Source organism: Penicillium lagena (genome assembly GCF_028827675.1).
Source record: "Penicillium lagena strain IBT 129212 chromosome Unknown utg000008l_segment0_segment0, whole genome shotgun sequence".
In the NCBI taxonomy this organism is placed as follows: Eukaryota; Fungi; Ascomycota; class Eurotiomycetes; order Eurotiales; family Aspergillaceae; genus Penicillium; species Penicillium lagena.
In genome coordinates, this window is record NW_026623229.1 from 358,858 (window position 1) to 371,667 (window position 12,810).

General features: G+C 54.0%; 7 protein-coding genes across 7 annotated transcripts; 3 read left to right on the top strand and 4 right to left on the bottom strand.

Annotated features, from left to right (window-relative positions):
* Nucleotides 1–242: 242 nt before the first annotated feature.
* Nucleotides 243–899, bottom strand: N7510_010690 (uncharacterized protein; the record flags this gene model as incomplete). The annotated part of the gene is made up of 1 exon (XM_056982615.1): nt 243–899. The coding sequence occupies one exon, from the start codon at nt 897–899 to the stop codon at nt 243–245; it is 657 nt and encodes a 218-aa protein (XP_056828109.1).
* A 1,113-nt stretch (nt 900–2,012) lies between these two features.
* On the bottom strand, nt 2,013–4,486 carry N7510_010691 (AFI1/MesA family protein; the record flags this gene model as incomplete). Its single annotated transcript, XM_056982616.1, has 3 exons — nt 2,013–3,716; nt 3,772–3,832; nt 3,882–4,486. The coding sequence occupies 3 exons, from the start codon at nt 4,484–4,486 to the stop codon at nt 2,013–2,015; spliced, it is 2,370 nt and encodes a 789-aa protein (XP_056828110.1).
* Nucleotides 4,487–4,913: 427 nt separating this feature from the next.
* N7510_010692 (uncharacterized protein) lies at nt 4,914–5,833 on the top strand (the record flags this gene model as incomplete). Its single annotated transcript, XM_056982617.1, has 2 exons — nt 4,914–5,373; nt 5,424–5,833. The coding sequence occupies 2 exons, from the start codon at nt 4,914–4,916 to the stop codon at nt 5,831–5,833; spliced, it is 870 nt and encodes a 289-aa protein (XP_056828111.1).
* A 262-nt stretch (nt 5,834–6,095) lies between these two features.
* On the top strand, nt 6,096–7,516 carry N7510_010693 (TBC domain-containing protein; the record flags this gene model as incomplete). Its single annotated transcript, XM_056982618.1, has 3 exons — nt 6,096–6,542; nt 6,604–7,343; nt 7,393–7,516. 3 exons carry the CDS (start codon nt 6,096–6,098, stop codon nt 7,514–7,516), a joined length of 1,311 nt encoding a protein of 436 aa, XP_056828112.1.
* A 136-nt stretch (nt 7,517–7,652) lies between these two features.
* On the bottom strand, nt 7,653–9,282 carry N7510_010694 (Nucleotide-binding alpha-beta plait; the record flags this gene model as incomplete). The annotated part of the gene is made up of 5 exons (XM_056982619.1): nt 7,653–7,681; nt 7,986–8,707; nt 8,761–8,944; nt 8,996–9,152; nt 9,202–9,282. The coding sequence occupies 5 exons, from the start codon at nt 9,280–9,282 to the stop codon at nt 7,653–7,655; spliced, it is 1,173 nt and encodes a 390-aa protein (XP_056828113.1).
* Nucleotides 9,283–11,209: 1,927 nt separating this feature from the next.
* On the bottom strand, nt 11,210–11,431 carry N7510_010695 (uncharacterized protein; the record flags this gene model as incomplete). Its single annotated transcript, XM_056982620.1, has 1 exon — nt 11,210–11,431. The coding sequence occupies one exon, from the start codon at nt 11,429–11,431 to the stop codon at nt 11,210–11,212; it is 222 nt and encodes a 73-aa protein (XP_056828114.1).
* Nucleotides 11,432–11,863: 432 nt separating this feature from the next.
* Nucleotides 11,864–12,664, top strand: N7510_010696 (6-phosphogluconolactonase; the record flags this gene model as incomplete). The annotated part of the gene is made up of 1 exon (XM_056982621.1): nt 11,864–12,664. The coding sequence occupies one exon, from the start codon at nt 11,864–11,866 to the stop codon at nt 12,662–12,664; it is 801 nt and encodes a 266-aa protein (XP_056828115.1).
* Nucleotides 12,665–12,810: the final 146 nt, after the last annotated feature.

A 12,810-nucleotide genomic window follows, 5' to 3' on the forward strand; every position in this document is an offset into this window, starting at 1 on the left:
GTTGATGATACAAAATGAAGGTCAAAACTGATTAGATACTCGGTCAGACCAACGACATCGCTAGTGGCTAGGGCGATGTTCAAGCAATTTTGGGCGTCAAAGGAGACTACATGAGATAGCTGTTTCGATACGTCGTATGCAAAAGTAGCTCAACATATTAGCTCCGAAGTTCATCCACCCTTTTCATAGTGTTTTCTGAATCGTGGCTTGACATATCTGTCGGACTCATACCGTGCACTTTGCTACAGCAATCCACACATAGCAAGAATAACCGCATCAGAACCTTCCTCCGCATTCACGTCGCCGACGTACCCAAGCTTTCCTATACCAACTTTGGCCAGCGCCACGGCTGTCTCCTCATTCGAATACACACTCGTTGGAGCGAAGACCCTAGACTCAACCAGCGAGTCCTCGTCGGTTTTGTACCACATATCGCTTGGTACGACGTTCTTCACGAACAAAGCCTTCTGACTGTATTGTAGTGGCAGCTTGGTAGCATTGGCGACACCAACCGCAGCTTGGTTCAATACCAGGGTTGTCCTGTGGTAGGATCCACAGTCCCAGTTTAGACCTGCTCGAGAGTAAAATGGTTTCAGGTCGTCTGGTCGAACGTACGAGGGAAAGTGGCCCATGATAACGGCCGTGCCCCCGCGACGGATATACTCCAGAACTGCTTCCCAGACAGCATTGTTCTCCGGCAACGTCAGGGCTTCATCCGTTATGAGTATGGCCGAAGGTTTTGGAGTTTGTGCTATAAACTGAATGGCCGACGTTGAGTTTTCAGCCCGTTGAAATTCCGCGTTTGACCTGATGGCCGTGAGAAGCGGAGCATACGTCTCGTCAAACCATGGTTCCTTGTTCAGAGAAATAGCAAGAACTCGAGTAGTTGTCGATGCCATGACCGTAATGCCGCAAGTGTGTAGCTTTGTAGAAGTTTACCAGACAAAATGTATGGGTTAGAAAGCCGAAGTTTGTTGAATGGAGAATTTGGTGAATGAATGCTGGGCATGGTTACTCGGCAAACAAAACAATAGAAGTGATCACGTGAGCTTTAGATAAGATTCTGGTGAATAACCACGAACTAGTGATATAGCATATAGACAAGAGACATATAATGTCTATATCATCTAGTTAAGCCGGTAAAGATAGGGATCACTGTTAGTTATTCGAAACTCTCCCTTCTTAGTCCTTCTAATGAGAAGATCCTTGTTTTATCTAGCCCTAAATTATCTAGTAGACGTTTCTCGACTGAAGTCCATAAGATCATATGGAGGCGGGATTATTTGCGGAAGGACACCGATGATATCTGTGCCGACACATGTGTTCGGTACATTCCAGCACTTTCCTAAATCGTAGATGTCTACTGGAGGGATGCCCCATGCGGTGACCAGGTTTTCGAGAGGGCCGGTACCCGAGAGAGCCATTCAAATGTAGTTGAACAGAGAGTCGCCCGACACCCATTCCTCTCGTGGGATCCCGGAGATTTGAGAGGCTAATATCCCGGGGGTAGTCTTGTCCCACCCGACGTTCCATATCAGATCCTCGTCTCCCTTTACAGTCACTTGCCAAACGTGCGTTGATCTGGCTGAGTGGACGATTTCCACTCTTCCTCAATCAGGGAGAGGAGGCCAGCGTAGACGGTGAATAATTTGTTGGCACTGGCAACGCGATAGATACTGTCCCCGTTGGCCTTTCTACGTACCTGTTTGTTTGATGTTGATGGCGATGGAATGACTACTGCTGTTAGCCCTGCGGCGGCAAGGGTTAAGATGGAGAGGAAAGAGTAGATCGAAGCTTCAATGTTTGCTAAGGTGAAAAGAGGAAAGCGCTATATCTGGTTTGTCTGCCAGCAGAATTCTCATATTGGTCTTTTTTTGCCTTATATTCATTATCATGTGCCGTAAGGAATAGCAGATGATTCGCAGCCTGTACTGTCTGCTAATTATGTCCGTCTATTTACTCTTTTCTTTTCTCCTTCTCCCCCTCCCTCCGGTGAAAGTATTGAGACAAGATCAGCTCCGTCTCGACATCCCATCACCCAAAGCAACGCCAACTAGACTCTGCGGCTCAACGCCAAAACTAGCACCAGGGTTGCTGATCGTCGGAGAAGAAGGCGCTGGACCAATGCCCGACATGGGGCTTTGGGCGGCCGCGTCACGATCCCGCTTCACACGGGCATGACCAAGCTTGGCGAAGCGGCCGAGATGGGCCCAGAAGTGGCGTCCGGCCGGGTGCGCGGCGATACGATCCAGAAGATCGGCGGTGGCTTCGCGGACGACTTGGTCGGGATGGAATAGACCCATGCTCACATAGAACAATCCCGCCTGGTTCTCTGGGGCGACGGTCAGGAGCTGACAGATTCCATTGTAGTCTTTGACGGCGTGGGCCAGTGCGATGTAGACAGCTGCTGCGTCTGAATGAGACAGTTTCAGAGATCGCAGTCGGTCGTGGTGGTGGTGCAGGTCTGGGCGTTGAATTGGGCGTGCGGGAAAGTACATGGCTGCGATATCTTGGATGAACGAGTAGTAGGACCTTGTGTTGCGCCAGCCCTCGATCCGTGATACCGATGCAGACAGCTCGCGCTGTTTGGCTGTTTCGTCGGACCATACATATCCATGACCGCGGAGAGATGTTGGGTCTGAGGCATCCGTCTGATGACCGGTAGGACTATCGGGAGAGAGTTCCTCGCCGGGCCCGATGATATAGAGATTTGAGGCTCCATAGACAGTCTCCTCAAAAGCGGCAGCGACTCGGGTAAATTTGGTGATGTATGCCCGCCATTTGGCTCGGATGGCATTCTCGCCATGCCGGTTGCTAATGCTGCGCAGGATATCCTCTATGAACAGGTTGTCGCCCGTCGGATCGGAATTTGCGTGGGATGCCTGATTTGGCAAGAGAGAGTTTTGTTGCTGGAAAAAGAGAAGACCTTCGGTTACCGGTGCGGCCTCCACATGGCTCGAGATCTTCATGCGGCCCGTGGGCAGATCGCAGAGAACGTCCCACCATTCTGGGTGATTGGCAAATGTCGGGTTGGTCACGCCAGCAATAAAGCCGGGGACGTTGAGGAGGTCATCGATCTTGGACAGATCTGTGTAAGGGAATGCATGCCGGGTGAATCCACGAAGGATCCCGCCAGATGCTAACGCGCAAGCGGCCAGAACGGCCTCAGCCACTTCCCCTGATGGACGGTTGTGTCCCAAGAAGATGACTCGCTTCTGGGTCAGGATAGCATTCACCAGGACAATGATCGGGTGCGTGAACGGCCCACTCGTGGTCAAATGAGGGTGAGTTGGGAACGGTTGAGGAGAGGCAGAATGGGGCCCAGCAAAGATCTGAATGAGCTTGATGAGAGAGAAATCGCCGACGGTCTCGGGCCAGATCACCGTCGGGATCTTGACCGGGATGGGGATGTCGTTATAAGCTACTTTTGACTCGAACTCGTGGGTGTCCCTCGGAAGGACATAGCGACTGGCCTTTTTGGGTGATGGTGGATGGTCGCCATTTTGGCCTTCCTCCTCCTCTCGTTGACGGATCATTTGCTCGAATTTCTCGATAAACATCTCCTTGGTGCTGCTGGACTGTAATATATGGCGTTCCAAGATCGACAGCTTCGGCATTAGTGAGAGATCCATGGCGTTGACTGCGTTGTAGAGAGTTGCCAGTGTCTCCGGGTAGGGCGACTTAAAATAATCTTCTAGTGCAAGAAGTAACAGGGGCTAGGACCATCTTGGTCAGTCAATCGAGCGAGTAGATTATGATAGAGAGGCATACCTTGTATATATGAAGAAACGAATGTCGTGTGCAGATTGCCATCGCCTTGACCACGGCGCCTCTATCGACCCATCAGGACAAGTTTATAAAACACAAAAGGGAAGACATACCGTCGCACTGTATGGTCCTGCTTGGTATTGACCAGATTGAGGACATACATCAAGGGAGGTCCCTCGCCTCCCTCCTCATCGTCACTGCTGTCAGCCTCATCCGACTCCTCGTCCGGACTCTCGTGCTGAATATCGGCGGCCTCCTCATTCCCGTGGTATCTCTGAGACTTGCGCTTCTTCTTCTTCTTCTTTTTCCCGCTTTCGGACTCATCGTCGTCGCCGCTGGTGTCCTTGTGCAGGAAGAAGATGGTCCAGTCCTGGCTGCGCACATGTGTTTGATCCGGCAGCATCAGCTCCGCCAGCATGCTCTCGTCCCCGCTGATCGGAGCGGGATATTGGTGCTCCATGATGGGGCCGCGGTCGATATGGAACGAGGCGACGAGGATGTATTCGACATGGCGCTCGGACGAGTCGAGCGGGTACTGCGACTTGCAGCGGCGTGGCTTGAAGGACGCCACGGCATTGTCGGTGGAGGAACGGCGCATTGAGAAGCTGCTTGGCGAACGATTCACGGACGAGGCGGCGGGGGAGAGTCGGGGGAGGCCGTCCGTTTTGAGGGGCGCCAGGGAGTCGGCAAGGGGACGGAAGGGCAGAGTCGAGGACATCTTCGCAGGAATCGGCCAATGGGCCTCTGAAGGAGCGCTTGTTCAGCAGCGTGGGAGGTGTCAATGCGGGTTAGGCCAATCGGGCGATCCTCAGGGGGTGAGGAAAAGAGGAGCTCCACAGCGGGGGACACTAGTGGTGGTGTGTAGGCGAGGTGTAGCCCAGCGGAGGGACATCGGTGCAGCATAGTATAGTAGCAGTAGTTTTAGTAGAAGGAGGCATAGGCATGACCAGTAGAATGAAACCAGTCACATCATAATGTGGCCCATACATCCTGTACTCGGTGTACTGTCCACTTCTCTCGGGCCGACTGTCGCCCCGGTGATTGTTTACTTCCCGTTTGGGCCATTAGTAGTTAGTGTCGTCACCTGCACATTATTGACTTCTCTTCTTCCTTCACATACACACACACACACGCACACACACACAATGCAGGCCAACTCGGGCTCCCCCTACAAGCCATCGCCTCTCTCCTTCGGGTCGCCACGGGCATCGCCCTTTCGGCGACCCTCCACCCCGAACTCGTCACAATCCGGCACCCCAGGTAGCTCGCCCAGCCGGGGCTACACGCCTATGCAGTCGCCCAGCAAGCTGAACCAGTCCTATACCGCCGAGGAAGGAGACGCGACCTCCACAAAGACAGACCCCATTCCCCAACCGAACTTCGGCAGAGAACTTCCCCCTTCTCCGACCAAAGGAGCGCAGGCGCCCGGTCGGTCATCGCCAATTGTGGGCAACAGATCCAGTGGGCTCGGGGTGCCCAACGACGCCGCGTCAAAGCTGCCAGCTCACCAAGCGAGAGAGATCCGTGAGGCTTTCCAGGTCCTCGACCGCGACAATGATGGGAAGATCCATAAGGACGACGTGGTGGACGTGCTGATGAATCTGGGTATGGATCTGTGTTTAAACCAAAAGGAATTGCAAGCTAACAACCTCTAGGCCAAGACTCCTCTCCAGCAACAATTGCGCGCTTCTTCCCGTCTGGAGCACCGCCAACAATCAACTTCCCGACCTTCCTAAGCACCCTGTCGCAGTTGATGGCTCCCATGTCCACTTCTCAGGAACTCCTCAATGCGCTGGCTGCCTTTGACGACGACGATAATGGACAGATTGATGTGGCCGAACTGCGCGATGCGCTCCTACACACTGCCCCGGAGGACGGCGAGACGCCGTTGACGGCACAGCAGATCGACGAGGTGTTCAGTGGGTTTACCGGACGGAAAGCCTTTGGTGGCCGGGGGGCTAATTCGGGAATGAACAAGAGAGGCGAGGTGTTTCAGTACCACGACTTTGTTCGCAGCGTCGTCGGATCTGATAACGGGCGACGCGAGGGCACGGCCCAGGGCTGATCTTGGGGAGAAAGTGTATGGCGTTCATTTGGAAATTCAGGCAAGTAGCATGTAATGAATCAATCATGATAATAAATTGGACATTCAATGAATCGGAAAGTGCTAGTTTAGTAGGCTATTATTGATAGTATGCTCGAGTCCGTCGACCGCGTTCATGATGCTCGGCAGAATACTACTAGTCACAATCATCCCATCTCCAGCCACCGCACCGCGTCTCCCATCTTCTGTCACCGATGCCACTGGCCATCGACTACCCTCAACGATGGCGAAACCTCAGCCTTCCTGGGGTCTCCATGGCCCTGACGCGCCTCCCTCTCCGCGCACTATGCGCACGCTGCGCAAGATCCAGTCCCACCAGGTTCTGTCGAGCTCCGGGGCCGTAAACACCGCAACCGCGACCACTCAACCGTCTCAGCCACCAAGTTTTGCCCTTAATTCCGGAGGTTCATCCACCAGTGCTGCGATGCGAGCCCGCGCACAACGACGACCACGGGCGAACAGCGATGCCGCCGCGCGCGAGACAGCGGCGTCCCCAGCCCCGACACAGCGACGGCCAGCACGGAAAACCGGTTCGGGGGTGGGCCTTAAGCGATCGATGCTCGAGAGCCTTCTTCGCGATGGGCCCCAGAATGGAAAGACCGCCGAGTCCCTGCAGGAGCTGAAATACCTTGTCCTGTCGTGTCGCGTGGATGCCGACGGCGATGGCATGGTAGGTGATATCTCCCGTCTAGAAATCATTCTGGGCATACTAACTCCAAGGCTTGTTCCAGTCACCATACCGAATATACCTTTGGCTCGTCCTGTTAGATATCCCTCCTCTCTCCACCGACGACTACCTCGCCCTCATCCACCGGGGAGGCTCCCCAGCCTATACAAAGATCCGCAACGACACATTCCGCACATTGGCCACGGACCCGCTGTTCAAACGCCGTGTCACGGAAGCAAGTCTAATTCGGCTGCTCAATGCCGTAGCGTGGAAACTGCACGACAGCAAGCCCAAGCCCCGATCGCGGCCTTCTTCGTCTCGCAGGCGCGAAATGGAGATGTTGGTCAATACGCCACCGAGTATTGCAGAAGAGCCGACAATCGGCGAGGGGTCTTCGGTCAGTGACTCGGCTATCTATGTTCAGGGCATGAATGTCCTCTGCGCGCCGTTCCTGTATGCCGCCCGCAGCGAGGTGGAGGCGTTCGCTCTATTCCACTACTTTGTTACTCGTCAATGTCCTGGATACATTCGCGGTGCTATGGATGGCGTGCACAAAGGCCTTCGTCTGGTCGATCGGTGCCTGGAGATTGTCGAACCGAAGCTGGCGGCATACCTCTTCTCCAAAGGCATGCATGCCGAACTCTACGCTTTTCCCTCGGTGTTGACGCTGTGTGCCAGCACGCCGCCATTGCCTGAGGTGTTGCACCTTTGGGACTTCCTTTTTGCCTACGGGCCACATTTGAATATTCTGTGCATCGTCGCTCAGCTTATTCGTATGCGAGACACCCTTCTCGAAAGCCCGAGGTAAGTTGATCCATTCTATGAGTGATCACTCTGCTAACTCTTGCGTCAGTCCTAACAAAATACTCCGATCTTTCCCTCCTCTCGATGCCAAGGAGATCATTGCATTGACGGTACTGCTAGTTCAGAAGATTCCAGAGGATCTCTATGCGGAGATGGTCAGCCACGCCAAATAACCGACTCTTGATGACATTTTCGGATGAGCTTTTCATGTTCTTGGCGTTTTGGGGACATTCCTTGGGTTATTGGATATGGTTGTTGGGAATGGAGCATTTTGGATCTGGGTCGCATCTGGGAAAAGGAACTAGAACTCTAAGCCGTGTCTCGCAATTTGAGGAATACTAGTAAGATCGACCTTTACAAGCCCACCATGGCCCGTCCTCCGCAATTCACAAAGACTTGAACTAAACAGATACATATATCAATCTCTCGATGCAGGTGCCTTTTACGATGTCCATCGATTTGATGCGGATAGCTCAATGATTGATCTGCGCTAAGGCCCTGGCGGTGGGGCCAGAAAAGAGCGATCAAGAGTGTATTGGTCAAGCCGATTTCGAGAATGATTGTAACAGTAGGCCGCCCTCAACCTCCAGCACATCTACAACTATGTAGGCGCCGAAGTCGACAATAACCCCACGGACTTACTCGTTTGTCCCGATCCATCGACCACAAGTGGCTGGCACGGATCCACAGTCCTATTAATCGTCGCAGCAGCTCCAAAGCCTCCACTTTCCTCGATCTCTGCCCAATCCAGCCCTTCCAGCTCATCCCAGTACCCATAACCACCACCCAGCACTGTCCCATCCCAGCTTCCTCCCCATGAAGCATGCGATGTCCTCGCCATTTTTACACGCAGCTGCGCACCCATGAAACTCATGTTATTAAACATCGACACAGCGCGGCGCGCCTCGTCGGCGCTGAACATCGTCGCCGAGCCGTAGCTCGTCTTGGCGTCCGATGTCGCCGTCACGGTGCATTGCTCTACCGTGCCGGCGCCCTGGAGGAGGTTCTTGAGGTCGACATTTGTGGCGCTGGTGCTGAGATTGTGGATTGATATTCCCCTCGAGTTGGGGATGTACTGATGATCGTGCTGTTTGCGTGGGTATCTCTCGTATCCTGTTCCGTCCTCGGCTGCTGTTTCATGTAGGGGATGCATCGGGGACATTGGATACGCGGGCATCATGGCCCAGGCTGGTGGGTCGAACATCGTGCAGTGCATCAGTGGTGATGGTGGGTAGCCGGGGAGTGGATGTGCCATAGGGTCGGCCATCATAGGCATGAACTGCTGGGGTGGCATGCCCATGGGACTCATCATGGGTCCATAATCTGGGTATGAATACGTTGTTGGGCTGGATGGATGCACTGATCTGGGGGGATATCAGCGGGCTATTTGGATATGTCAGGGAAGAACAAGTCCTACTCGGGTGATATGGGCGACGGTGGCATCGTCAGATTGCCCTGCCCTCGTGGAGGCGTCGCATAGCCCGAGGACATCATGGCCGACGGGCTTCTTGTCGGCCCTGCGATGGGCTTGGTGGGTGCGCTGGTGCGTGCCAGTGTGACGACCAAGCTCTGACCATCCCATCCATTTGTCGATAACCGGTCTGGGTGGTGGTTAGAAATACATTAGGGCTAGAGATGAGGGAAACACGCACGATATGTCCGCCACGCCTCGTCCTCGTTCTTGACGATGATCTGACCTAATCCTGTGGGAACGCCATGGCTATCATCGTACACCACTGCCTGGCGGATATGCAGCGCCGTCTGCCGCACCAGATCCTTTAATTCTTGCCAGCGGCAATGGGCCGGAATCTGGTTTGTTGTTAGACTATCTCTGGCCCCGAATCATGTGCGCACTTACACCTTGTAAGAAGACGACAAACTCGTCGTCCGATCTGCGCGGTCTTGGGCCACGGGCTTTTTCACGGCCAAGAAACGGCATGGCAGCAGTTGACGAAATGGCGCTGGACTTTTTCTCCCTGTGGACTCACTGTGCTGGCAGGAGAATAGATATTGCCGTCGGACGGGATCCAATATCTCCGAGCGGCCCTGTCACTGGCGTTGCGAAACAAACGGGGCTTGAGCTATCGGGCTAGGATGTGCTCGGTCGAGTCTTGAACTAGGGCACACTTCGGCGGGTATCTCCTGGAATACTTAGTCTAAGTATATCACCTCCGTTGTATTAGAGCAGCCCGGGGGGATGGGGAGGAGATGTATAAGATATCATGGAAATCGACATGCTTCAAGCACGCACGATGAGAGAAATGATCACTCGGGCCTCGAAGTCGCTTACCTCTCTGCCAATGGACGCAAGACAACAGTCTGACCGACACTGTGTATGCAGTGCAGCAAAGCGATCACACACTTTTCGTTCTTTCTTTCGTCGATGGTGGTAGGGCCTATTATAAACGAAGACAGGGACGAAGAAGGAAGATCGAATGGAAGAGAGAATGTTTCACAAGAACGCTTCCATGATGGTCAATAATTACTCCAGGGCTAGGACCCAGAAGATGCATCGACGAATCCAGACAATCCAATCCACTGAGATATGTCATTTTTGCCTGAGCTCAGCTCTCCTGCCAATAATACGGTACAATAAATAGCCACCATCCACCCGTGCTAGGTAAGTACTATGTACCTACAGTTTCCTCCCATTGTGTTTTTTCTTTCTTCTTTCCCCTTCCTTCCTTCTTCTTGTATTCTTTCCCGTTCACTAGATCCTGGCCCCGGGTACACCCGCGCACTTGGGATGGTGGGGGGGGGGGGCGCCGCCGGATCTTGGACCGATGCGCCTAGCTTCGTGTTACACCGCCAGATCCGGATCAGACGGCGCTCTGACTGCCCAGACCGAGTCTCCAATCAGTACAGTATCACACAAGCCTAGATCGCCGATCGGCGGGGCGCCACCAGTGCTGGGTCTACACACAGATTAGTTACATAGTGTTCTGAATCCTGTCGGAGTACCTGCAGCGGCCGCTAGAACCCCATCGTGGCTGGCTGCGCGTGGAGTTCATCTTTGTTCTTTTACTCAACAATTAGACAGACCTGGATGGGTCACACTGCAGGCCATGTTCATTTATTCATGGATCGTCGTCCGGTGACACCAATCCGACTCTCGATAGAATGCCAGATCGAGACGAGCGCGCATAAACACAACTAGGTTGGTACGACTCTCCATTTCCGGTAATATGTTCATACATCTTCAACCCTAGAATCCAATAATGCGAAAAACAAAATTGATGTAAGCGCAGAATAGTAGTCTTTATCAGAAACGAACCCACCCCCGCTCAGAATTGAAACTCGTACATGATTTGAGGGTTAGCAGTATGGTGACCAGAAAGTAAGGAACGTCATAGATGCAGGTGGGAATCACCCCATGATGCCTTAAAAATGCAGTGCCCGAACAGGCTCCTAGTGCCGATGGCGTGAGTGAGAGCCCGAAAAGCCAAGGAAATTGAGGCTCGCCTTATTCAGGTCCTAGGCCCCTAAGAGCCGCAAGGTCTGAGACGCAATTGGCTAGTTGGGGCAAGAATTTTTTTCGACCTTCGCCCACGGTGTCAAATAGAAAGCCGGCTGATTCTGTAAGAAATATGGCCCAACACAAGGCCTCTTAGGGTCGATATTCTCCGTTATGAAGAAGCCGTGCCAGCACGGGCAATGGAGTCTCACATGAGATCGGGTTTCGAGATCGAAGAGTCGGAAAACGAAAGAAAGCAACGGATTGTTGAGATTCGCTTTTGTGTGAAACGGGCCCTTGGCGAGGGTAGAGTTGGTGTTGTTGTTGTTGTTTGTAGTTGTTTGGTTCGGATGTGTAGATCGACGGGTCTCCTTCACTTCACTCCAGATTCTCCCTTCGGTGTTTACATATTTCACCGGCCGAACCCGACTTTGGACGCGCACCGATTGCAGTAGTAGGAATTCATGCCGAACTGAACGGCGCCCGGACTGGTTTGGTTTTCTATCGCGAGCGACTGTTGGCAGCGGGAGCAGCGTACGACATCGTAGACTGCGGGCGGCGACGCGGACGTGGGTACGGAAGGTGCCGGGTTGGTGGTCGTCGGCTGGGAGATTTGGACCGCCGGCGAATTCATTTTGGGATGGGGGAGAGGGAGAGGGGGATAGAGGGAGAAGGGGAAGAGAGCAGGAAACAAGAAATCCCAGAGGGTTGGTGCGCGCCCGTGACAAGCCGAGGATCAAGTAGTGAACTACATTCCAGAAGAGATCAGCTGATTGTCGTCTACGCGTCAAACAACTCGATTAGTTACATACTCCAGGATTGTGATCATGATCGTATAAGATCCTTTGAGAGCATTCAGAATAGTGTTCCATAACTAGTGGGCCAGGTCATCACTATGGAGTACCACTGTACTGTTGTAACTATGGCGCAGCTTACATGCACTCGAACAACCATGGAGATAAGCTCAGCAAGGACACGACGTCATTACCCGCCTGTCATCCACACGCCTTTTTCACCCCCACCACTCCCCTCTCTCTCTCTCTCACACACACGGTCAACATCCACCATGGCTTCACCACCCCCCAAGCTCTTCAGCTTCCCGGATCACGAGGCACTGGCTCAGCAATTGCGCGCCTATGTCCTGCGCAGTCAGAACGCCGCCCTTGCCCGCCATGACACCTTCCGCCTGGCTGTGTCCGGTGGCTCACTGCCCGCCACGCTGGCCAAAGCCCTGCTGGCCCCCAGCAATGGATCGCTGGAAGACACGCCGCAGTTCGCCAAATGGGACATCTTCTTCGCCGACGAGCGCGCCGTGCCCCTCGACCACCAAGACAGCAACTACCGCCTGCTGAAGGAGGAGCTGCTCAGCAAGATCCCCGCCGAGCTGGGCACCCCGACCGTGCACACCATCGACCCCAACCACGTCGAGGATGACGACCCCCAGGAACTGGCCGACCTGTATCAGGACGAGCTGATGCGCTCCTTCGCCGCCAAGGACAGCGTCAAGCTGCCCGTCTTCGATCTCATCCTCCTCGGCTGCGGGCCCGACGGCCACACCTGCTCGCTCTTCCCCGGCCACGAGCTGCTGCGCGAGAAGGACGCCTGGGTTGCCGCGGAAAGCAACTCGCCCAAGCCCCCGCCCAAGCGCATCACCCTCACCCTGCCCGTGGTGACCCACGCCCTCAACATCGCCTTCGTGGCGACCGGTGCCGGCAAGAAGGAAATCCTGAAGAAGATCTTCGACTTGGAGGAGGGCCGCAGCATTCCCTCGGCGCTGGTCAACGAGGGAGGTGGCGAGAAGGTCAGCTGGTTTACCGATCACCCGGCGGTGGATGGTGTTTCGTTCCCTCGTCGCGGGAGCCTGTGAGGAGGGGAGGGGAAGAGTTGCGCCCAAAAATTATATTCTTTGATTGCCATAGACTTGTTACCGAGTGAATTAATTGGGTGTCGAGAACCTCTATTAAAACAGTTTGCTGAGAATTCGACACGATCATTAGTTCCTATGTAGTTCCC